The 26,395-nt window shown below is 37.3% G+C and overlaps 2 protein-coding genes across 4 annotated transcripts in view; one reads left to right on the top strand and one right to left on the bottom strand.

The window, feature by feature from the left end:
- LOC126457482 (alanine--tRNA ligase, cytoplasmic) overlaps nucleotides 1-13,299 on the bottom strand; it is a 184,324-nt gene extending 171,025 nt beyond the window's left edge. Inside the window, exons 1-3 of the mRNA XM_050093777.1 lie at nucleotides 13,144-13,299; nucleotides 12,733-12,893; nucleotides 3,001-3,189 (exon numbers count right to left, since the gene is read on the bottom strand). Of these exons, the coding sequence (XP_049949734.1) occupies nucleotides 3,001-3,189; nucleotides 12,733-12,873 (330 nt within the window). The 5' untranslated portion in view covers nucleotides 12,874-12,893; nucleotides 13,144-13,299. The remainder of the gene's footprint in view (nucleotides 1-3,000; nucleotides 3,190-12,732; nucleotides 12,894-13,143) is intronic.
- A 77-nt stretch (nucleotides 13,300-13,376) lies between these two features.
- Nucleotides 13,377-26,395, top strand: part of LOC126457483 (WD repeat-containing protein 82) — a 76,568-nt gene continuing 63,549 nt past the window's right edge. The window contains exons 1-2 of one of the 3 annotated variants that reach the window (XR_007585477.1): nucleotides 13,377-14,688; nucleotides 23,185-23,267. Coding sequence is in view for 1 of the 3 variants with exons in the window: in XM_050093778.1 (XP_049949735.1) it covers nucleotides 13,706-14,653 (948 nt within the window). In the remaining 2 variants the exon portion in view is untranslated. Of the gene's footprint in view, nucleotides 14,700-23,184; nucleotides 23,362-26,395 lie in introns of those variants that run through there. The other 2 variants (XR_007585476.1, XM_050093778.1) reach the window with 2 other exon arrangements.

The following is a 26,395-nucleotide window of genomic DNA, read 5'->3' as shown; positions in this document are numbered from 1 at the left end:
CTTTTTCAGTCTCACTTAACAAGTTGGTGAAATCTGTATCTTGCATAAGCTCTCATATTTGGGGGCCGTTAAATACTTCCTCCTCAATCTTCGCACTGCTGAAGTTGCGTAACTGTCTTTAAGACATGCATAAGCTTCCCTTTCTTTGGCCAGCCCTTTTACAAATATCTCCATAAACTGCATTTTAATATGCAAGGGTAGGAAATACATACCTTCAGGGTTCACTAACAATTCATACAACACTCATCTTACTTGGAATGTACGAGTTTCGCTTAGGCCACTCTTACGTAATGTTCTTTCTTGTTGTGGCTGTCCCACTAGCATGGAAAGAAGCAGTACTTTGTGTTATCTAGTTGCATACCATTCAATAGCCCTTTACTTTCAGATTTGCACACAATTCTCAGTTATTCATATTATAGTGTAAGTAACTGACCGAGTCTTGCATAGTTTCACAAGTCTCTTTCGTGTTAACCAAGGATCGGAAGAGCTGAGGAATATTTTGTAGCTTTACAAAGGAGGACTGCTCTTTAAACTTGATTTCAAGGAACCAATAAAGAGTCTCCATTCCTCAGGGTTGTGAACATGACGCAATGCTCCAAACAAACCACCGACTGTCAGTACAGTACATGAACTCACTCTGGTACCTCCTACATGAAGTCATTTTAAAACCCTGAGCAAGCTAATTCCATCCTGGCAATCATGAAGTCAGTAACTCAGATTGTGCCTATGACAGATTAAAGTCCCTAAAGAGGTGACGTTGACTGAGGTCATCAATCCCATCGGATCAGGGAAGGAAATTGGCCGTGCTTTCAAAGGAATCATCTAGCATTTGCCTGAAGCGATTTAGGCAAATCACGGAAAAACTAAAACAGGATGGCCGGACACAGGCATTGCCCTCCCGAATGTGAGTCCACTGTGCTAACCACTGCACCACCCTGCTCCGTGAATAGCACGATCTGATTTTATAGAATACTCTCTCACTTTGGTCAAGCAAAAGTAGTAGTCAGTGGCATGATCCTGCTATTCACGCCACACCATTGTTACCCTAAATGGCATTGATGCTCAAGAACTGTACAGCCAATTACTCAAGTTACTTGCTCATACATAATAACAAAGATGCTAAGCAACAGACTTATCTTGGTTCCCAAGTCTGCAGTCAAAATACAAATCACATGCCTTCTTATATGAGTATGATATGCTTTTGACTTTTCACTATATATTCCGCACATATGTAACAAAACTTACTGGGTTTATTAACACATTGTCTAGACAGGCTGTACAAAGGTTTCTGACAGAATACTCACTCGCAACACTAACTTCACATAAGCACAAAACACAATATTATAGTAATTGTCATTACAGTGTAGCACCAATACTCTTTCTGCAAAATTGCAGGGAAACTCACCAGGTTGCAGCACAAAGCAGAATTATGACAGTTAACATTAGATGGGCAAATAAAAATCAGATTACACAGAGAATAATGTTTCGCTGTTGCATGTGAACTGAAACTTATTTCTATTAAATTAAAGCATATTTTCACAACAGCAAAAAAAAAACTGATATCCAGAAGAAACTGTATTTCATGGAGAAAAACTAAAATAAAATCCGAATTCAGCATATGAAAATTAATCATAATTAACTAGCTCCATGCAGAGGACAAATGTTGTGTTATGCAGTATTATTAAAATGTATTTATTGTTATCCCGATAGATAATACATTTATTCCACTTAGCTGTTTAACTTCTGGTGCAGATTTTCAATGTTTTGTCACATTAAGAAACAAGCTCATTTCTTGGACTGAGAAATTTTTATGGCTACAAGTTCATAAACATTAGATAACATAGACTCCAAAAAGATTACTGATGATTTGAAATTAGGTAAAACAACAAATTAGGTGTTTGACTTGAGTGAAAGTAGTTCTGAATTTGCTACAAAAATTAAAAATGAAGCACAGTCTCAAGTTTGCCAAAATCATAACAAATACAATTTTATGAACTCAAAGCTCACTTTAAAAGTTACAAATATTTAAAACTTTTTCTACATTTATGAATTCAGCTTTTTAAAATGAATCTTACTGGGAAATCAAATTATTCATACTATGAGTTACCAAAGCAAAACTTTTTTGAGCCTGTTAAAAGCATTTTCATTACTAATAGTTCTAAAATTTTATACTAATAATTTACAACAACAAGGATATAACGTGAATTTAGTTTGTAGTGCCAAGGTCATTGTAGTCTCTTTTGTTTGTATTCGGCTGTGCTGGTTCACCAATGTACATCATGTATGTCTGATACTTCTGTACCACATCTCAACAACTCACGTTTCTTCTGCTCATGACTTCACAAACATTAAAAGTTTTTCTTTACTATTTTCTACATTATCCGTTTTCTCCCTTGCTTCTTTCCAGGTTCTGTACATACATTCCTATATATCTTACCATTTCTTTGTCTCTTTTTATCTACTTTATCACAACACCCACTGCTTCACTGGCTTCCTTGCCTCATTGAAACTGCAATTTCCCACATTTTCTGATCCAAATGGGTATATAAGAGATTCAATTTCAGCCAAGGATGTACAACTCAGAATGCCAAATGACAAAATGTAAGTATTTATACTTCTTTTTCCATTTTGGACTACTTTGTACTCTCGCAGTCACCTTTCCTTATGTTAAGCTGTGTCCTGGCTGACACTTGACTCTTCTTGAACAAGAGTGTGGCTCAAATCACATTCCAACTTGCTGATTCTGGTTTTTGTACTTTCCCTGAAGCATGCTAAATCACCATCACCATCTCTCAACACAACCATGGCAAATTTCCTCCACCAATGTCATCCATCTGACCTGGCACATCTCCAATGACCTTGACACTGAAAGAACATTAAACACCAACCTTCTTCCTTTCTTTACTGTGCAAAAACTATGCTTTATTTGTGAAAAAACTGTATGCCATTACTGTACAGTTAGTAAGCAAATGTCTTATTAACATCTAAATTTGTACATACCTTGAAATAATCACCAAATGACCAATTTCCCAACATTTCAAAAAATGTATGATGGTAAACATCTTTACCAACATCATCCAAATCGTTATGTTTACCTCCAGCTCGAATGCACTTTTGGGTATTTGTAGCTCTGACCCATTTTGACATTTCGCTGTTGGGATCCACATTCCCCAAAAATATTGGTTTAAACTGGTAAACAGGAAATATACACCAGAATAAGTATTCATCTACACAACTTTTTACATTTCAACAAAATCTCAAAACTGGAAATAAAGTTAACAAGAAGAAGGTGTGCTCTAAAAAGCAATGTTAAAAATTATACGAAAAAAGTGAAGGGAGCTCCTTTTCAAGCAATCTATATCAGATAAACAACAAATATATTTCTCCAACCGAAAACACTTTTGCCCTCAGGCAGCTCTTTCTGATTTCAATAGGTTTTATGAAGTCAGCTGAAGTTTTTGATACCAAGTGTCAGCTCTTACCTGTCACAATGATGATGTGGTGTGTGAAATCATGTGGAAAGTTTTTCGAAAGCTGTCAAGTTGGAATGAGAAAAGAGGGTGTTTTAAAGCAATTATGCTGTTTAAGTTGGTACTTGCTTGTGAATCAAAGTCAGGATAGCTACTTGATGCATTATTTGTAAAAAGTCATTGCATGTGTCAGTTGTGAGAGAGATCCAATAGTAATGTCGCATGTTCATTGAGGAGATGTGCAATTCCATGAGCACAGTAACTTGCCTTCTGAAGTACGGTGTATCGGTATAATAAGTCGTTTCTAAGTAAATGTGGCAATGCTTAGGAAAATGGCCAAGTGTCTCCCTCCAACAGCAGTGATGGTGATCAATTTGGTGGTGAATTTGGTTTAGGCTGGTGACGTGTGTTAATGTTTTCTTTGACATGTTACTTTTTCTATAACTCGTCCATGTGGTTTTCTGTCCATGAGGCAGCTGTCAGCGATTGTTCAGTTATTTATTGGTTCTGTTTGTTTGGGTTTATTTTAAAAGGAGTATTTTTTTAATTTTCAAACTTTTTTTGTGCATGGTGTTGGCTTTGGGACAGGTATTCTCTTTTATTACTGTATACTCACCTTTTTATGTTGTAAGGTCCATATACTGATTTTGGTATCTTTTTTTTAATATGGCTGTGTTTTTTGATAGGCATATATGTTGTTAATATGTGGGAATTCAGTTTTCAGATTTTATTAGAACTATTGATGTGCTAAGGGTGTATTGTGGATATCATTTTAGCTACACATGGTGGTCAGAAACAGTCTGAAAAGTTGGTAAGGATGTTGCAGGGTGGGTTGTGCTGAGAAATAATTGTTAAGAAAAAAAATGGTATGTTTCTGAGTTAATTAGCATTGAAGTTAAGCAATCAGGGCATTGGACACACACATTCAAGTGGCCCGTGTTCTTATAGCATAGATGATAGCGCACACGACTGATCACACTTTCACTCAGGTTCGATACTCAATATCATGCCATGTCCAAGTTTTGTATCTCTCTCCTGTTCAGTATTAGGAAACATAACGAAGAACACGTTTGGTGACACCATCAAAGGCAGGGTGCTGACTGTCTAACTTCACTGCTGACTGACTCAGAAACAGTGCAACATACACAACCTACTCTGCAGCATACTTAAATGCTTTCCAGACTGTTTCTGACCAACCTGTATATTCAAATTGAAGTAAATGGCACCCGATACATGCCCGTATTGGTGTATCATTTGGTTGCTATGTTAACACTGGTTTTTCGCTGTGGTAGGGGCTGTGAAGTTCATTTTACCTACATAGATTAAGGGCAAATAATGATAACACTCAGACTTTATAAACGACTTACTATGTTTCAGATACTATTGTTTCATGGTTGATGGATATTGTGAAGTACACTGCAGCTATAAAGGTTACATAAATTGGAAGATACCATAATTTCTGTCAATCCCCCTCTAAGCTTTTATTTTTGAGGGTTAGCCCATTTTTCGGCACCTGTCTTCAATTGCAAGTGTGTTGTCTCTAGCAAAGAACAATGTACATTCATAATTTCCTTTGGTTTGTAATTTGCTTCCACTGGGATAGAATTTAATGATGTCACCAGAATGATAAGTGAAATTGTAAATGACACAGTCTATGTCAATTCAGGGAGGCTAGGAAAAAATCTTAACTTCATAGTCTAAGATGATATTGAATTTAGTATATGTTAGAATGAACAGCTAAGTAAGGAACATGTGCTTTTTCTTTTCTACAACAACAAAATTCTGCTCTGAGATACAGCCCTCCAAAGATGACACAGCACATTCCATTTTGAAGATGCGAATTTTGGAAGAATTTTAAAATGCTGTATCTCTGGAACAGTTTTAGAAATCCTCTATTTGGACTTAACTGTCAAAGTTCTTTTACTATAGCACTGAACATTTTTACATAATTTATGGAAAAAATTTTCTTCAAAACTGCCAAGCCATAAAATTTTGATTCTTTTTCTGTTGATTAGTAACATATACTTCTACATTCCCTGAAAAGGAGAGCTTCCACTTTTGGGTTGAACAGGTTTTTTTTATAATTAATTGGAATTTTTGCCATACATAAAACCTGTCTTATTACCACATCATCATAAAAATCAGAACCTAGCCTTATTTAACATTATTTTAGATTTGAGAGATGAGTAAGAGACTCATTTATCAAGCATTTTAAATGGTTCTAAAATGTATGTGAAAGGTCCAACAACTTAAAGGTTTCAATTTATACAACTTCTGTGCACTCTGTTTTGTACTGAAATTAGCCAGTCTATGAACTAAAAATGTTTTCCAATGCTTCAGTATCTTCCTTTGATATAGAGTGATGTCTTCCTGTTGAACCAATAGAAACTGGAGCACTTCAAAACAGTGTGAGCAGGAAGTGAGCACTGATGGTGGTGTTGCTGTCCTTCAGCTGGAAACCTATATCCAGCAGCTGGTCCATGTGGTAGCATTAAGTTCACTACAATTTTGTTTAACTCATAACTAGCATCTATAATCTCTGCAATCCACCAGTCACAGTCATACACACACGCCACAAACATCCCCCTTCTCCGGTTGTGAATCTGAATATTATCCTGCTGTTTCTGAGGTGTTGGCCGAACAAACAAAGTTTCTTCTTTCTTGCTCTTTAAAGTGCAACCAATATGAACTCGCTCATCACTTTGAGTCCAAAAATGAGTCTTCTGAAATCCTAGTAGTTTGTTTAGACCATTCTTCTTTTTTCTGCTCACAGAATTCTTCAAGTTCCTCTTTGGACAAAAGAATGAGGGCTGCGGATGTGTATGATTTTACGACTCTCGTAAAGTCTTCAGCATTCTGAATCACAGCTGTATTTGGTCTGGAAAGATTACGTTTGGTAGCATGGTGCTGCAGCAGACCGCCTACACCATCACAAGGCACCTTCCTGTGACCAGTAGCACTGTATATCCAGTCAGTTGGCACAAGCGACTTACTCAGTTTAAACAGCTGGCAATGATTTTTAAAATGTCTAGGAGCACCATCAGAAATGATGATTGTCTTCTCTGCCTCTGTTTGCAGTTGAAGAATTTTGCGCATTGCTAGCAAAGCCTGAGCTGAGTCGTGTCCTGTGTCGTCACTTATAACTACAACACTTGTGGTCTTGTTTCGAAAAAATGTCACTCCTGTAAAAATAGAAACCTGGTCATTACTCCCATGATACCCTTGTAATTCTTGTGGGAGAGTTACAGACCAGTTCTCAGCAAAATCACAGTGAAGTACCAAACATAGTTCTTCAGCCTGTACACAACCTCTCACTTCTGCAATGTGTTGTTGCAATTTCTTCAGATGCTGGTGTGTTACTGCTTTCACTGACCATTTACCATGTTCATCAATGAAACTGTCAAAGGCAACAGTTTTCTCAATTTATTTTCCTCCCATGTCACACTCGTAATTTCTGCAGTGTTATCTGCTTTGTCTTCCACACCAAGTGTCTGTAAAGACAGTTCTCCCTTTCCAGGGCAGTCATCACATACTTAAAACAAACAAGTCTTTCACTTTATGCCACAGACTACTAATGTCTTCACATGCCCAACCAAGGTGTCATATGTCACATGCTCCAGTAAGTTCTTCAAAGTACCCACACAAAGTTCAAAATTCGTGCAGTATGCACATAGACAGACATCTCTAGGTGGGTGTGGAACTACCCACTTACATCGTAGTGCATAAAATTTTGATCTTCCCATATGTGAAGTTGTATAGTTGCTCTTATAAATTGCAAAAGTTTCTTTAACACTACGAGTCATGTAACTCTTCACTTCTACAACTTTTTGACCTTCAGCTGTTACAGTTATAGAGTGTATTTTGTTGGCACTCTGGCGAGAACAGTCCCATTAATAGTCCAAATAAAATGACTGCACTTTTTTAACTTGAGCTGCTTCTATAGGATGACCATAATAGGGATCTGGTCTTCCAAAGACTCCTTTTACAGACCTCACATTTCCTGATTTGCCTACCATGTTCTTTGATATTGATGGAACATGGCTCAAAACTGTTTTCTCTGAAAATATCTCTGAATAATTGTTAAAACTTGCACCTTTTCACTATAGGATGCACAGTATTCAACAGCTGAATTGATATTCATGAAAAATTCCAGGCAAGAGATGCAAGAGTGCTATGATTCATTTTCTTCTGAAGACGGAATTTCTACTTGGAAGAGTGGTCAGTTTTGCTGTAGTGTATTCATCCATAGCTTTAGTAATTTCTCTGCGGTTTCTTGATGCATAGAGCTTATGACTACTTCACCAACCATGGTTTCTTAACAGGACTGACACCTAGCTCTGTAGTTGACTAATTCACAGTATTTAATTCTTCCTCTATTTGTCTTATATATCACTCTTTTGTGGATGTGTAAATTGTCAGAACACCTCACTCTCCTGTGGCCCCAGTCAGAAAACATTTCAAACAGTCTTTTTCACAAAACACACTGCAACTGTGTCAACTGGCAAATTCCTCATGAAAACACAGAACTCACTAGATGGTCTCATATTTCTCAGAAGACTCTTCAGTAAACAAATTAGCACTGAACGACTACAACAGAGACACCTGCAATGAACAACCACAACAAAGAAACTGACAAGAAACTACAACAAAGTGTAAGAAATATCTGCAAGAATGAAAGTGAAAAGACATAACTGCAACAAAGAAAGAGATAAGAAATACCTGCAACAAAGAAAGTGACAATACCTGAAACAAAGAAAATGACAAGAAATACCTGCAACAAAGAAAGTGATAAGAAATAACTGCAACAAAGACAATAGAAATTAACACTGTAACAAAGAAATTAGTAAGAAAGATCTTCAGTGAAGACATACATTAACCTTGGAAAAAAAAGATGTTTTAAAATAAAACCTATCCAACTTAAAAGTGGAAACTCTCCTATGCAGAGAATACAGTACTACATGGTAATAATCAACATGGCGTTTTTGTAGGTGTCTTTTGATGGGTGCTCCCTGGTTGTGTGTTTGTGTGTTGTGTATTAGGTGATGTTTCTGGTTTACTTTGCTTGTGTGGAGTGTTTATAGGTGGCGTATTGTTGCAGTTGATGGTTCTCTCTGGTGGTGTGTATAGGGGTAGCGTGTTATGTGACGTATGGGGTTCATTTATGTGGCAGCATTGCATGTGTGTGGTACCAGTGGTGACTGTGCTTTCAGCGGAATATTGTTCAGTGAGTTAACGATTTTGGTTTTGTTACGTCGATGTTACTGTAGTTTTTTTTCTGTTCGTCGTGTGTGAATTTTGGTAAATCATTTTGTTTATGTCTTTGGTAGGTATGGATATGACTGACAAGGTCAACAGTTTTCAGTTGTCAGTAATGATGGGGGACAGTGTGTTGTCTCTAATAAAAATTCTTCAGCTATTCGGCCTGTTGGCTGAAGTCGTGAAGTGTTCAGCATGCCGTGAAGAAGTGAAGCTTACTAAAGTTCTGGCGTCTCGGATCAGGGACGGATATATGAGGAGATAAGGATAACAGGTCAAGGGAAGTGTTCGATTCTAGTTTTGATTTTCTAGGGTTTTCTTTGTGGTATGATTAAGTGTGGTGATGGTGGAGAAAGTTTTGAGACTTATAGTGTGGTATCGGTAGTTGCTGTTGACCTATGTAGGTCAAGGGAAGTTTCCGATTCCAGTGGATATTGTTTTTAATTGATTTTGGGAAGGTTGTGGTCATTTTATTTCATTGTTTTTGTTGTTTGGTTTAGTGGCGTGTGTTTATTTTTAGTTTGCTCCACCCAAAAACCCCATTTCCCCTGCTTGTCCTGTTAGTTTCATTATATTTTTGGAGGAATATGTGTCTGATGGTTTTCCAATCTATTTTTCTGTTTGTTGTCATGTTTACAAAATGAAGTCATAGTCGCAATATGGGAGTTGTTGTGAATGGTCGTTTCCGCTATATTGGTGACATCATTGGTCAAAGCAGACGGGTGGAATCATATTTCTGTTAACACAAAAAATTTAATTTTTTGGATTGGAATTTTTAAAAAAATCTGTAAATTATAAAATGGTGTTCGCAGTGTCATCTTTGGAGACCTGTGTCTCGGGGCAGGAATTTTTTTAGGCGAAAACAAAAGAATAGTGTTTCTTACTTACTTCTGAATTTTAATATATGCTAAATTCAAGTGCCTGAAGTGATATGGATTATACCAAATAATGTGTCAAAGTGGGTAGCTGCAGTGTTGGACATATGATTTTCTGACCACACTAGGCATCAATTTGTATCAGCAATTTTATTTTTGTTTTGATATTCACTGGCTTTGCCAACTCTCAACCAAATTGTCATATTCTGATATAACCTAGGCCTTGAGCTTCACAAAAGGTTAGCCTGTCAGAACATCGGGAAGAAAATCCCAATCTCCAGATTGAAAACAAGTCAATCCGCACGTTTAAGTGCACTTATGTGTACTAGATTCTTGCACTGCATGTTGCTGTTCATAATTTGTTTCTGTTGTCATAAGCCAATCGGGTGAGAGTATACACTCTAAAAGCTGTCAATTCAACTAAATATCTAGATAGTACAATTATGAACAAATTAGGTTTGAATAATAAAACAGAAAATGTTTTGGGGAAGGTGAACCAAAGACTGTTTTATTGGTAGAACACCTAGAAGATACAAAAGGCTTACTAAGGAGACTGCCTACACTACACATGTCCATTGTCTTCTGGAAGATTATTGCGCAATAAGAATGCATACCACATAAGTTTGAAGAAGAAGTTAAAAATATTCAAGAGAGGGCAGCTCATTTTGTATTATTAGAAAGCAGAGGTCACAGATATGATACACACGTTATGGTGGCAATCATTAAAACAAATACTTCGTTGCCGCGAGATATTTTTACGAAATTTCAATCACAAAGTTTCTCTTGTGAATGGAAAAATATTTTGTTAGGATCTACATAGGGGGAAATGATGTAAAATAAGAGAAATTAAAGCTTGCAAGGAAAGAATTAAATCTTAATTTTTTCTGTGTACTATTTGTGTGGAATACAGAGAAATATTCAATGAACACTGGCACTTACTATTGAATTGCACAGCAGACACGTAGGTGTAGATGTAATACGTGAGTTGGCTCATATAATGCTACACTATGTGATCAATAGTATCTGGACACCCCCAAAAACTTTTTTTTCATATTAGGTGCATTTTGCTGCCACCTACCGCCACATAGTTCATATCAGCAACCTCAGTAGTCATTAGACATCATGAGCGAGCAGAATAGGTCCCCCCCCCCGCGGAACTCGCGACTTCGCACGTGGTCACATGTCTGTACGCGAGATTTCCCACTCCTAAACATCCCTAGCCCCACTGTTTCTGATACAATAGTGAAGTGGAAACGTGAAGGGACAGCTGGTTGGTTGGTGCTGGGGAAGGGGACCAAACAGTGAGGTCATCGGTCCCATCGGGTTAGGGAAGGATGGAGAAGGAAGATGGCCGTGCCCTTTCTAAGGAACCATCCTGGCATTTGCCTGAAGCGATTTAGGGAAATCACGGAAAACCTAAAGCAGGATGACCGGACGCGGGATTGAACCGTCGTCCTCCCGAATGCAAGTCCGTGAAGGGACACATACAGCACAAAAGCGTACAGGCCAACCTCATCTGTTGACTGACACATATCAGTGACAGTCGAAAAGGGTTGAAATGTGTAATAGGCAGACATCTAACCAGACCATCACACAGGAATTCCAAACTGCATCAGGATCCACTGCAAGCACTATGACAGGTGGGAGATCAGAAAACTTGGATTTCATGGTCGAGCATCTGCTCATAAGCCACACATCCCGCCGATAAAAGCCAGACGACCCCTCGATTGGTGTAAGAAGTGTAAGGAGTGAAAAAACATTCTGTGCAGTGACAAAAAATGGCAGGGTATGGGTATGGGGAATGCCAGCATGTGTTGTGCCAACAGTAAAATTTGGAGGCGGTGGTGTTGCAGTGTGGTAGTGTTTTTCATGGAGGGGGCTTGCACCCCTGTTGTATTGCATGGCACTATCACAGCAGAGGCCTAGATGGATGTTTTAAGCACCTTCTTGCTTCCCACTGTTGAAGAGCAATTCGGGGATGGTGATTGCATCTTTCAACACGATCGAGCACCTGTTCATAACGCACGGCCTGTGGCAGAGTGGTTACACAACAATAACAGTCCGTAATGGACTAGCCTGCACAGAGTCCTGATCTGAATCCTAAAGAACACCTTTGGGATGTTTTGGAATGGTGCTGACTTCATGCCAGTTCTCACTAACTGACATTGATACCTCTCCTCGGTGCAGCACTCCATGAAGAATGGGCTGTCTTTCTCAAGAAACCTTCCAGCACATGATTGAACGTATGCCTGCGAGAGGGAAGCTGTCATCAAGGCTAAGGGTGGGCCAATACCTTGTTGAATTCCACTACTACCGATGGAGGGCACCACAAACTTTTAAGTCATTTTCAGCCAGGTGTCCAGATACTTTTCATCACATAGTGCAACTTACAAGAATCTGAGCCTTAGGCATATATTTACCTGTACGTGGCAACTAAGTTGAGAAACTTGTCTAAACTGATGACAAGCTCGACTTCCCAAAAAGAAGCAATTGCTTTCCCAAACTCAAGAAAGAATTTTTATAAAAAGGCAGGACAGTTTAAAAATAATAAACTTATGACTATTAAAATATGCTGCGGAAATGTCAGGGTTGTTTGGTTTTGTCCTTGACAGCCAAAAGGAATCTACAACGAAGTTTAGTAAACCCATGAAAATATCATGTACACTGTATTTCAGGATATCAAATTCATTTTTCAATGAACAATATACACTTTTTTTTCTTCCTCCCTTTGGTATACTTATTATATCGAAGTAGTGCTTTTTCTGTTAGTTGTTCCTGCACCATAACAAACATACATGTTGAAAATATCACCCCACCAAGTACCATATGGTCCATCTGCTTTTCTAGACCATTCTGATTTTATCATTGTAGTTGTTTGAGAACAGCGCTTTCCTTTCGGTTATTACACCAGTCTAACTAATGATTAACGAATACGATGAAAAAGTCCCTATTCACACTCAAACATTGAATAAACATGCAAAGGGAATTACAGTAACAACCAATATTTTCATCTTTCAGTGTACATGACAAATTTTTCTCGTTGAATATTTACCCTCCAGGGCAAACAAATTGAAAGAAAGAATGTGCTTGTCAGGCTCAGAAAGTCTACTTTAATTCGTCAGGTTACTAACCTGGTTCATTCCCGCATTTGCAAAGAGGAGTGTTGGGTCATCAAGGGGAATTGTTGAGGATGAATGTACATACTGATGTCCCTTCTTTTCTATAAAAAAATTTAGAAAGGTTGTTCTTATTTCTTTCGCTGTTGGTGGCATCTCGGCTGTTAATCGCGACACTGAAAAATGAAGATGATTATTTATTTACAGCAGATTAGGCTCTCCTCTGACTGAAAAAAATCTTATTCGAACGAAACATTGGTATTAAAGAATAATGCAGCTTTCATGTCACTCAGTTTAGTTTCAACATATGGCACAACAAACAGTAAACATTGCTTGTACATGAGAAATATATTTACAGCTTTAATATCACAGTAAATAAAATGTATATTGACACTAAATGAACTGTGTAATGTCATTCAGATATACCTCCACGGGAAATGAGAGCGCAATAGATATTATCACAAACGTAATATACACTGGCCTCACTTGCATCAGTTCCTACTTCCTTCTCATACTTTCACATGTGTGGACTGTGGTGCAGCTTTCAGTTCCAGACTATAACAAAGATAAACCACATCACGCACTAAACCAAAGAGTTCCACCGCAAAGTATGGAGTTCGTGCAGTTGTCTGGACGCAGCGAATACAGTGACATCTATTGCAAGATATCTCGTTCCACAGTTCGCAGCTAACGATCGCGGTTAGTGATACGTCGGAAGTCTGTGATGGAGGTAGAGTTGTCGCGTTGGTGTTGTGGTTAAGCTTGTCGAAGGTTGCCTTGTTTTGCCGTAATACACAAAACCCGCGTTTTTGCTAATTGTTGACAGTATTATTTACGTACGACGGTGAAGTGAAGGCATGTGTTTCGTGAACGTTGATTCTCTCCGGTCGGCGTTTGTTCTTTGTTATCCTGTAGTACTGCGGTGAAACTATCAAGCGTTGTTGGATTATACGTGTATGGTTTAATATCCAGCTAAACTTATATAAACATGAAGTTGGTAGACCACGTTGTTCGAAGTTTTAAGGTAGCGAAAGTATTCAGGGAGAATACAGATAAGATAAATAGCATTGACTTTTCGCCGAGTGGAGACACATTGATTTCCTGCAGCGAGGATGATCAAATTGTGATATATGATTGTGAAAAAGGGACACAGATGAGGACAGTCAACAGCAAGAAATATGGAGTTGATCTTATACATTTTACGCATGCAAAAAACACAGCAATTCACAGTTCCACAAAAGTGGATGATACTATACGATATTTATCCCTTCACGATAATAAGTATATTCGCTATTTCCCAGGACATACAAAGAAAGTTGTCTCGCTCTGCATATCCCCTGTTGAAGACACTTTTCTCTCAGGTTCGCTGGACAAAACATTGCGGTTGTGGGATCTGAGGTCACCGAATTGCCAAGGGCTTATGCATCTGTCAGGAAGACCAGTTGCAGCATACGATCCTGAAGGACTTATCTTTGCAGCTGGGGTAAACTCAGAACATATTAAACTGTACGATTTGAGATCATTCGATAAAGGTCCTTTCATAACGTTTAAATTAAGCCAAGAAAGGGAGTGTGATTGGACTGGACTAAAATTTAGTCGTGATGGGAAAACTATTCTGATATCTACAAATGGGTCAATTATCCGACTGATTGATGCCTTCCACGGGACACCGTTGCAGACATTTACTGGCCATTTAAACAACAAGGGAATACCCATAGAAGCATCTTTCAGCCCAGACTCGCAGTTTGTCTTCAGTGGGTCGACGGATGGCAGAGTTCATGTGTGGAACGCAGATACTGGGTACAAAGTTTGTGTCCTCAATGCAGATCATCCAGCACCTGTCCAGTGCGTGCAGTTCAACCCCAAGTACATGATGCTTGCGTCTGCCTGCACAAATATGGCATTTTGGCTTCCAACTGCAGAAGAAAATGCTTGAATCTGTTGTGCACAGTGTCAGTCGAAGATAACGACGTATGTAGTGGGTGAGATTTGTTAAGATTACCCGAATATTTTTGAGGAGAAGGCGTTTGTATGTATGTGGAACCCTATTTTTGACAGTAAGATGATGATACTTTTTCGTGACAAAGGCTTGAAGTGTTCCATTCCAGGGTAATTTTGTGTTTGGACCGAGGAGAAACGTTCCTTGAGATTGTAATGTGTATAGAGTACGAAATTTTACATATTGCTTGATGTAATCGGTAATAGGTTATGTAATTTTAAATTTGGAAAGACTACAAGAAATCGTTTCATATACTTAATAGATGGTAAGGTGTACAGGCCAGTAGTTGTGTACATGTAGGAGACTGTTTTAATGACGACACACTACTTGCTTTGATAAGCAGCACGGTTTATGGAATATCAGTTTCTGTCCTCTGCTCATAAACATAGGGAAAGAGACGTGCTTTTTCGGTTGTAATAGTAAGTGGATTACCACATGTATGTTGTGCTTCCATCTTATTTTGAAAGCTTTGCATCTTTCAGAGTAGACAGAAAGTTTCCGTATGAAAGATGTCAGTATAAGCTGATTTCGTAAATCAGCATACAGGACAAGACTATTTGCTAAAGTACATGTCCACAATGTGTTTGTGCCCAGTGCTGGCCGAAGAAGGAGTGTGTTGCTGGATTATCTATTTTGTACAAATGCCCTCAAGCTGTTTTAAAGAGGAATGATACGATGTGCTGACTGCAAGACAATGTTGGAGAGGTTTGTGTGTGTGTGTGTGTGTGTGTGTGTGTGTGTGTGTGTGTGTGACATACATTCTGCTCATTTTAAATGAACAGTGCTTCATAATACCACATACTGTTGATATTATATGTTCCATGTTTTGGTGTAGCGCCTCTTAGTAGCTGTAACAGTTACGAAATAATGGACATAGCATTTTTGTAAATTTTAATGGACAGTTTTGCAACAGTTGTTAGACTAAGGAAGTTTCATGTTTGATGTATTGCTCTTAGTAATGCTAACAAATCAGCAGATACTAGAAATCAGTTAGCATTTCTGTAGCTTCAAATGGACACTGTTGTAACTATTGTTACCACAAAAAGTAGTGAAATTACAATACAGCCTAATGATCATTATAGATTATTTAAAATACACATTTTCCATTACTCAAGTAATAGCTCACATCAAGCATTTAGGCCTACCTCCAGGGAAATAAACACTTCGGTAGTGAGTCTTATGTGACTTCTTCTTGACTAATCTCTGCATCTTAAGTGGCTGAGGATACTAGCTACACAGAGCCGTTGAGGCAGATGATCAGAGACACATTAATTAAAACTTCTGCTTCCATGTCAACTGTGGTAAAATGGTCTGTTCTTGATTTAGAGAGGAGGCTGAAACTCAAGGAGTAAATCTAAATTAAAATGAATATTTTTGTAACTGAACTGGTTCTTCCATTTTTGTTATATTGCTGTTGCTTCAGAAATTACAAATTTATTAGAAAAATCTTACTGTGTTGAAGAATAACAAAGTTTCTTTTCTTGCAGATTTGTGTTGTTGAATGTAGAACTTTCAATATTTTGTTGTTCTATTGTCAAATGTTTGAGTGCAATGTGAACATATATTGTTCTACATGTATATAAAGTGTAAATATTACTGTCTTGCTGTGGAACTGTTTATATGTAATTGTTAAAATGATTTGTGCAGGCTGTGGAGTGTGCACATTGGAGGAAAAATACATATACAACACAAATGTGGTTTTCAAACAATGTGAAATAACAGAAATAGAAAAAAAAATCTATTAGTGTGAAACAACCACCCCACAGTTGCATAACTATGTGTAGGTCTGAATATATGGGGATTCTGTCTCTAATTTTGATGACACAGAACAGTACAGGCATCATTCTTGTGTACTCTATGTAGAAGATAGTACTACAATTTGAGTGTGTTTTAGAAAATTGGTTACCTGTGGTTCCTTGGAAATGCCTCTATAATTAATAAGTTCTCATTACCACAGTGTGAACATTCATTGCTTCAAATTACTTTCTGTTATCGAGAGTTTCAGGTTTTTAAATTTTGTAAAGGTTTAAATAAAGTACGAGGTCTCACCCCCCTCCTCACCTCCACCTCCAACAGGGTTGGTTAGCTGTCTCTGTTTTGTGCCTCTTTCATTTTTTACTTTTTTTCTCAATTTCGTGTCAGACTGTTTTGAGCATGCCATACATGAATTGTAGGTTTAGATGCCAGTGGATAGTATGAATATTAATCTTAATTAATGCCTCAGAATTTTATTATCCTCGAAATTGCATGTAGGTTTATAATTTCACTTCATCAGACTCACTGATGAAGAAATATGAAGTCTGCAGGAACATGTTTTCTAGCACTCAAACGTACTTTTTTCTATGTTCGTACTTTTCAAATAGTGTGTACATCCATTTTTATGAGTGATATAAAGAAAGCAAGCTTAGAGAGTGGCAGGTAGCTTGTGTCCTCTGTCATTTGTTTCAATGGAAATTGCCTTAAAAGTTTGGAGAACTAAACCAGCTCCACAGTTACATGCACAGCTTGAGAAATAAAATTTTCTCTGTGTCGTTTGCATATCGGACAACTTCTGTGGAGCAACATTTAGGTTTGTTTAGCATCAATCCTTGCCAGTATTAACAGCTGAATGAACCAAAGAAACAGCTTTTGGGCCTAATAAGTGTAAAGTAATTACAGATCTAAATCTAAACCCAGTGACAAGGATATTTTCTGGCAGTCATACTAAACTTGAAGAGGATGAGAAATGAGAAACTATTTTTAAAAAATTCAGTAATCAAATATCTTTCTCTCTCTCTCTCTCTCTCTCTCTCTCTCTCTCTCTCTCTCTCTGGTGTGTGTGTGTGTGTGTGTGTGTGTGTGTGTGTGTGTGTGTGTGTGTGTGTGTGTGTGTGTGTTTTTCTGACTATATGTTTATTTGACCTTCTAGCTAGAACTGCTAGGTGATTTTTTGTAAAAAGATTCTGAATTGTTTATTTTCTTTATCCCTGTTGCTACTGTTTAGTTTTCTGTCAGTATTGAGAAGAATTAGTGAAGTAATTCTTGTTACAGAAGAAAGCACTGTTATCTTTTACATATGTGCATGAAAATCTGAGATTTTTAGCTGTGATGTGATAAAATATTTGCATTTATAGTGTATTCTAACTTACAGAAAATATGTGTGTTAGTATTAATATTAGTGTAATTTTATAGTTGTGTATTTGTGTAAAACTGCAAAATGATCCCTGTGTTCCATGGCAGTTATTCATTCTCGTGAATATGACATTTAAGTAATGTGGTGCTTACATCCCAATATTTTTGTATCCACTATTCTATATGTGTGTGTTGTATAGATTTGCCACCTTATAAATGATATAATTGACAGAAATGATCTCATAAGTGTCATTTACACATTGTGGCTTGTAGATTATTTTTTCTTGTTTTCCTGTTTTGTCTGCAGTAGCAAGCATTTTTTCTGTAATATAGCCTAGTTTGAGATGTTAGATTAGATATTTATTACTAGGAAATGTTTGTATATGAATGTGTCCACTCATTCCTATTTGTTGTTTCTCATGCTGCTTTACAAATTTGTGTGTAAGGATACACAGAATTACCCTGGTTTATCATTGCCTGTAAAGCTTAGTACTCAACTGTACAACAATAAATATATAGTTTTAGTTTCTCTTGTAGTGTAGCGTATAAGTAGCATCAGTGACATGATTCAGCAAGACTGCAGAATTATTTAAATATCTCGGTGGTCCCTAAATAACAGGTTTTGAGTAACATAATTATTTCCTCCATTGAACAATATGGAAATTAAGTAATTACACATCCATAATTTTACAGTTCTTACAGGTTCATAAATGTACATTACATGTCCCCTCAATATTAAATTTATGGCGCACATAGTATTTTATGTGGTAAATTTGTGTGCAGTGGGTGTGAAATGTTACGCACATAATGCTATTTTATTTAGTTTTTGAATTGTCGTCACAAGTTGCTGATAGACACCTACAGTATTCTTTTGTGATACCAATCCTACTGATTGCATTGGATGTTTTAAGAAATAGGCATTTGAAATTTTCCTGTCACTTGACAGTGTGTATTGATGTGTATAATTTGTCTTATAAATTGTTTAATTATATATATATGTGTATATTAAATTCATTTTATAAATACATATGTGATAAAATGTTTTTACATGTCACATGTAATAAAACTAATTTTGTCTACTTCATCCCTGTTTGTAATTAAGCCATTTTGGCAGAGTATTAATATTATTATTTTTTTTCTGATGATAAAGCTTGCTTTCCTTCCGTAGTTAAATGTGCCACAATTTGACAAACCTATTTGTGACACAACTTCCTCCAGTTTAAGTAAAGCATAGTATTCTTACTGGTTTCATGTAAATGAAGAGGTGACTGAGACATTTTAGTAATGTCATGTGCTTTTGTATTACAGTGCTTCCTGTTGGTCTGCACACCATTTCAAGCTAGGGTTAACCATGATGACCAACTAGAAATGTTTTGGCTCAGTTTGTTGGTTTTTTATAATAATTTGTGTTATAAGAGGACGTGTTTGGTTATGCAAAAATGAATGACACTTTTATTTGTCATTTGCTTAGAAAATGCTTGTAGTTCTTCCTAACCAACAAATAAAATAGTGTGTTGTTTATAATGATAAAGATTCTACCCTTGCATACTTTGTTGGAGTTTTTAAAAATATGACCACCAGGAATTTTAATTAAAGAGTTGCGTCCATTTGAAAAAGACAAACTGTCCACTAACATGAGCTACCTTTGCCTTCTTTGTAAAGATAAAATCACCCTTAAAACCAAAGTTTTGTAATCACAGTAGGATGCAGTTTCCACATTTTTATTTACATCACTTAACTAGGTGTAACAGTAACCAAATATCATAAAAATCATAAACAAAAAAAGATTCCACATTCTGGTAAAAACATTTTCAAGGATATGTATGTAGAATAATGACTCACACTGAATTTTGTTAATGTCCATGGCAGTGGCTTATTATCATTGTTCACTTCTCACCGCCACAGAACCCAAAGTTGCTAATCTGTAATGAGTTGAGATATGTTGGACAAATCTCCCATCTTTCTATGTGTGCCTAAAATCAACTGTATCTTGCAAGGTACTGAAAGACAGTTACAATTTTCTATGAATTTGGACAACTACAAAACCTGTTTTGAGGTACTAGTAACGTACTAGAAACTGTACACAATATATATACTAAAAACAGAAATGACATTTTAATAGTCTTGTGCCTGTGACCAATATGTCTTGCACATGCAACATGTATACATAAAATGAATAGCTTGATGGTCTCAGAATTTCTGTAATATAATATAAAAGAATGGAATTACAAATCTAGATGATGATTTTACTATGATTTAAATCACAAAAATCCAAGTGCTAATTGGCCTTATTATCTGTTGGCTTTGAATATCGGAGAAATATCACCTGACATTTTCAGTGTTATATTGTAAAATATGTTATTTTACTCCAACTTAAATGTCATGGCATCACCCACACATTTTAAAACACATCGCCTCGAATTTTCCAGCTCTGCTTTACATGTACATGACGACTTTATTTTTTCCACCCTGCTGTCTACTTTAAACACTACTGCAGTGGTGTGCACTCAAGAAGGCAGCTCTGATGAGGTGTTCGGTGCAGAGGGAGAGTATGATATTTCACTCTGTTTCCCTTGTGCTCTGTCCCTTTTCCACACCACACCCTCCAGCCATTGTCTACTGTTGTAATTGGCAATGCTGTTTGTTTCTGATCTAGTAGAATTTATATGCTTGGAAAACAGTCTTTGTTTATTCTTAAAGTGATACCTGTACTTGGTTCACACCACACACAATGAACACCGTAGTGCCTAAATAACCTTGTCATACCTAAATTAACATGAAAATCGTCACTGAAGCATACACTGGGGGTTGACATGGTGGAACAATGCTGTTGGCTGGAGTTCAAATGTTAAACTACGAATCACTCCCATTTATTAAATTCACACCACCATAACATGTGTTCCTTGTTTGTGATCACTTCAGTAACCAAATATACGCTGATAAATGAGGATTTAAATTCATCAGAATGTTAAGAGGTGACACTGTTTATTAACTGGATATATTTGGCCCTAAAACACTAACTAATCAAAATTTAGGCTGATAGATAAACCATGCAATAAACTGAATCAGTGTGAACTTCAAAATTGTTTTGTTTGGGGTATCTCAATTGCTTGTATAGTTTCATATCATGCTAAAGCTGGATACCTTGTTATTAATGGCACTCTTTTACTTGAATATGTTTTCTTGCATGTTTATAGAAGTCTCTTGCACTTTTAGCAGTTATTGCCTAATCTTTCCTTTTTGTCATACAGGTCTTTTTGTTACCCAATCAGTCTAAAAAATTTCAAGACTAGATTAATAAAAAAAGATGGAGAAACATAAAGACGGTGGTTTTAATGTTTCAGGTATTCTACATAGTTCTCTCTCACTTGACTACAACACAGAGAACGTTCATAGAACAATGTAAACTGTCAGGAAATTCCTTCTGGATGTTCAGCATGCACGCCACATTGACTTGAATGTTGATTATGTCATCAGAACGTTCACCCTTCATATGAATTTCTAGACTTTGTTGCTTTGTGGTAGGTTTTACTGAAAAATCAAGTCTTGTTGCTCGTGATGATTTTTTAGCGGAAATGAATTGTCCACATTCTGCATTTCAGTGAAGTTAAGGAAGGTGTCCATTTACATTGTTTTTGTGTGCAGGACAAACATTGCACATACTTTCTTCTTCTCAAAAACATTCTGGAGAACACCTTGAACAATTTATTTAAAAATGTGGCACCATTGATATTTGCGACACAACACTGATACAGTACTGCCCCGCAGTCTGAGGTGTCCTGTCACGACTCCCCCCGTCGGGAGGTTCGAGTCATCCCTCGGGTGTGCCACTGTAGTTATCATGCTGACATTGCTTGTATACCAGGAATAAAATCTGTCTTGGAACTTGTTGGATGGACAGTGTATCATCATCATTATTCTCCTTACCGTAGGATGTAGCCCAGGAAGTTTGACTCAACATACAAGTTAACAAATTTCTCTGGTAAATGTAACTCTGATGTATGTAATTGTCCAGTACATCCATTACCAGAAAAGCAAATAATGAAGACTGGAAATTTTTCCTTTAGAGGATCACGGATGCTGGTGTTAACAACTGTCTAGGCTGAGTACTTATGCAAGACATCTCCTCCCAAATAGCATGTGACAGCTTTGTATTTCCATTAATCCAGGCACTACTCATAAAAGTTATTAGTTCATGATTTTTAAGGACAGTGGATTTAATTTTAGTATGTTACTCCAAAAATTTGTGGTATAACTTGGCATTTCCAATATTTTTCCTTCTGTTTCTCAAACTGTTTAAAAAACAATGGACATTAAATAAAGACAACTGTTTTAGAATCTGATTCAGTAAATTCTCAATGGAGCCATGTACGTTCACTGTCCCCTGACTGCAACAGATTTTTTTTCAGTACCATAATCACCAGTATTTTGTAAATTATTCACATGTCGTACTTTACTTTGTATTGTTTTGCAATGTTCACCTTCAGTACAGTGCCACATCTTACCAGCTCTGTAGGTTTTCTGGAAAATTTTCAGTTTAGCAACATTTCCAAAAAAAGTTGAAATTTGTATATTGACATAGTATGTAAATGTTAGGCTGTCTGGGATGGAAGTATTTGAGGTGGGCACAATTAATAAAATATTTAATTGTGGATGTTTACGTCAGGATTTTAAAACCAAAATACCCATATGCTTCTGTAATTGTCATTGTCCTGTGATTTTGCAAGGTCATTCTCTTCTCTTCATTTAACTAACTTTGTGCTTTTTCTTTCAGGGTATTTTCAACAGGCATCACCCAAATAAAGCTTTCAGACCTTCCATTTTATTTCTTCAGATATCTCATTCCACACCCACTTGTTGGTTTCTTATTTTATTTGATTATTTTAGTGCATATCTGATACATTATCTAAGAGTTTAGCAAGAACTGCTTTCTTTTAATTCGACTCTCCAGCAGAATTTAGTGGACTCGTTTAACTACACTAGACAAGGATGGGGCACATTTGTAGAATTCAAATGATGATATCAGTTGGTTAGGCAATCTTTTGTGTGTGTGTGTGTGTGTGTGTGTGTGTGTGTGTGTGTGTGTGTGTGTGTGTGTGTGTGTACGTTTTGTCTGGTCTCATTACATTTCTTTCTTAATTTCTCACTCTTTTCTGTGTCATTCATGTCGTGTTTTCAGATACTCCTGTATTTAAATATTCTTGCGTAAAGAATAGTTTCAATGATACCTGTAGCCAAATTAATCTTAAAAGTGTGAAAAACAGGGTTTGATGATAGGCTTTTCTTACTAAAATTAGTTATAAAATATCTCACTTGTAACAAAATATACTTAGGTGGTAATAAATTTGGTTTTTCAGTGAATAATCCCTCCAAAACTACAATGCAGTATTCTACTGAAGAGGTTCTGGAAGAAAGTGATGACCCAAGAGCATATTTTGAGGTATTTCATGTTACAAGTTTCATCAGATATAAAGATTATAACAAAAACACAATAAAACAAAGGAAATTACGTAGTAGAAAGCGTTTTACATAAGAACTGTCTGTTTCCAGAATTTGATGCATTCGAAAGCACCATAGATTATGTGATCAGACCAATATTTACAAAACTGAGGGATAGCACTTCAATTGTAGAAAAGAGTAATAATTTTAAGTATTTTTTGTAAAAATTTCACGATGTTGTGCACACTTCATGTCAGTAACTTCCCTGTTCAATAAACTTGATTAATTTAGTGCCCCCTTTTTTTCAAAAAGAAATAGTATTATTTTAAAAAGAATTAAAAATCATTCCTTTAAGCTACACTTTTTATTCTGGCTCATTTACAAGTGGAATGGCCCATGTAAAACAATAAGCTATAATTGTCTGGTTGAAGTCAACTGTTGTGGTGCAGGCAAGGCTAATAATGCGGAAAAAATTATCGAAAATATTATGTTTGAAATTAAAGTTGATAATTGTGAAATGCATGTACAAGAAGAAGCAAGGTTACAAGTATTGCCAACATGAACTGTAAATATGATATGAATGTAGGGAGACATTTAACCCATTTGCGGATGTGCCGATGGTCATAAAATGAGTGGGCACACAGCACTCTTTGTACTCTTGTAAAGAATACCTGTCTTTATGTGTTAAGGTAAACATATGAGCACAGTGCTGTAGTTTTAATCCTATTTTAATTAAACTCTGATAAAATAAAACTTACACAATATGTGCTAAAGCACTGTTTAATTAAACAATAATCAAATAAACTTTCATTATATCACTCTATTGCCATGGATAACTGTTATCACACAGTAATGACCCCCTCAAAGTATTAAACAGCACAGTTGCATCAGAAGTCAGCCAACCACTTAGTTGATTACTCATTATCTCATGGACAACTGCCTCATTGTGGGATTGTACTGCTAGCTTGGTGTCATTTTCTCGCATGGGCGGTACATTTTTTTTCTTACCTAGCTTTCTCCCACCCACTTCACCTGGTCCTTTTCCAACCATCATGCCACCTTCCTAGATGTCAATCTCCTCCTTGCATATGGCTATACCCACACCTTAGTCCCCATCAAACCCACCAATCACCAACAGTACCCGCAATTTAACAGCTGCCACTCCTTCCATACCAAAAAATCCCTCCCATACAGTCTGGCCACCTGTGGCAAACACATCTACAGTGATGAGAATTCTCTTGCTCAGTACGCTTGAAAGCCTCTCAAAGGCCTTCGCAGACAGGCACCAGACCTAATACAAAACATATCTCCTGTGCCATATCCACACACACACACACACACACACACACACACACACACACACACACACACTCACACTCCTGACCCTCAGATCCATTCCAAGAACCAACCACAAAGAAGTGCCCCCATTGTCACCCAATTCCACCCAGGAATGGAGCAACTAAGCCATGTCCTTCGTCAGAGCTTCGATTATCTATTATCATGCTCTGAAATGAGGGACATTGTACCCAGGATACTGCCATCCCCTCCAAAAATGGTGTTCCGCCACTCACCTAACCTCCATGTCATCTTGGTCCATCCCTATGCCACTCCCACCACCCAATCCCTTGCCACAGGGTCAGACCCTTGCAAAGACTCATATGCAAGACCTTCCTGTCCATTCACCCAGCTCCTCATACTCCAGTCCTGTCACAGCCTTATCCTACCCCATCAGAGGCTGGGCCCCCTGTGAAAGCAGCCATGTTATATACCAGCTACCGAGCAAGGTAGCGCAGTTATTAGCACACTGGACTCACATTCGGGAGGTTGACAGTTCAGTCCCGTGTCCAGCCATCCCGATTTAGGTTGTCTGTGATTTCCCTAAATCGCTTCAGGCAAATGCCGGGATGGTTCCTTTGACAGGACATGGCCAATTTCCTTCTCCATCCTTCCATAATCCAATAAGACCGATGACCTTGCTGTTTGGCGTCTTCCCCCAGATCAGTCCAATCCAATATACCAGATCTGCTGCAACCACTGCACAGCATTTTACATTGGTATGACAACCAAATAGCTGTCAACCAGAATGAATGGCCACTGTGAAACTGTTACCAGAAACAAAAACAAGGTGGACAGCCCAGTGGCACAACTTGCAGCGGAGCACAACGTGCAAGATTTCAGTGGCTATTTCACAATCTGTGCCATCTGGATACTTCTCACCACCACCAGGTTTTCTGAGCTGTGCAGATGGGAGCCCTCCTTACAGCTTATCCTTCGCTACCAAATCTCTCTGGCTTAAACCTAAGGTAACTCGCTGTCCCCTCACCCAATAATGTGTGTGTGTGTGTGTGTGTGTGTGTGTGTGTGTGTGTGTGTGTTTTTCTCATTCTCCTATAGCTTGAGAAAGGAATTTCATTCCGAAAGCTAGCAAAGCAAAGCTCTGCTTTTGTATCTGTTGACGATGCAGCACTTCTGGCTTTCATTGAGTCATCTCCTTATTCCTAAATAATTCATTAATTTGCTGTTTATTTTATATTACTGCTGCTCACTTGGACATATGATAGCACACAGTTTATCACTGCGTTAACTGAAGCAATAACAGAAGATTAGATATGGCCTTGCCATTGTGAAACAACAATGGAAGGGTGCAGAACAATTTTATTTGTGTTTGCCACACTTTAAGCAAGGAACACTTGAGGGTTAAGGAGAAAAGAATAGCATGCTGTACAGATATTATAACATTTAAAAAATTTCACCTTTGAAAGATCATAAGCCAAATGTGCTTCGACAGTTGCAATGGGAAAATGTAGACTGGTAGTCAATGTTTCAAAAACATTAGTTGACATATGACAAAAAACTCTTCACTGTGTCAGGAATATATGAAGTGGTGGTTTGGGATTAAAACAGTGTGTTGAAACACTTGTTAATACAGTATTACCCATTAAGATGTGTTATGGGTTTAAGCTGCCTTGGATGTTGGCACTTGTAGGGAATTTGGTGTGTGTTTTTATTTTTATTTGTTACATGTGTGTTACGTCGCAATGAGACTTTGTGTCAATTTGTATTGAGAGTCAGGTGATTAACAACAGGCTGGTTCATAACAGAAATAATTTCCTTCCTTTGCCTTTACAG

Source organism: Schistocerca serialis, chromosome 2 (genome assembly GCF_023864345.2).
Source record: "Schistocerca serialis cubense isolate TAMUIC-IGC-003099 chromosome 2, iqSchSeri2.2, whole genome shotgun sequence".
NCBI classification, from domain to species: domain Eukaryota; kingdom Metazoa; phylum Arthropoda; class Insecta; order Orthoptera; family Acrididae; genus Schistocerca; species Schistocerca serialis.
This window is presented reverse-complemented; position numbering and strand designations above follow the sequence as displayed.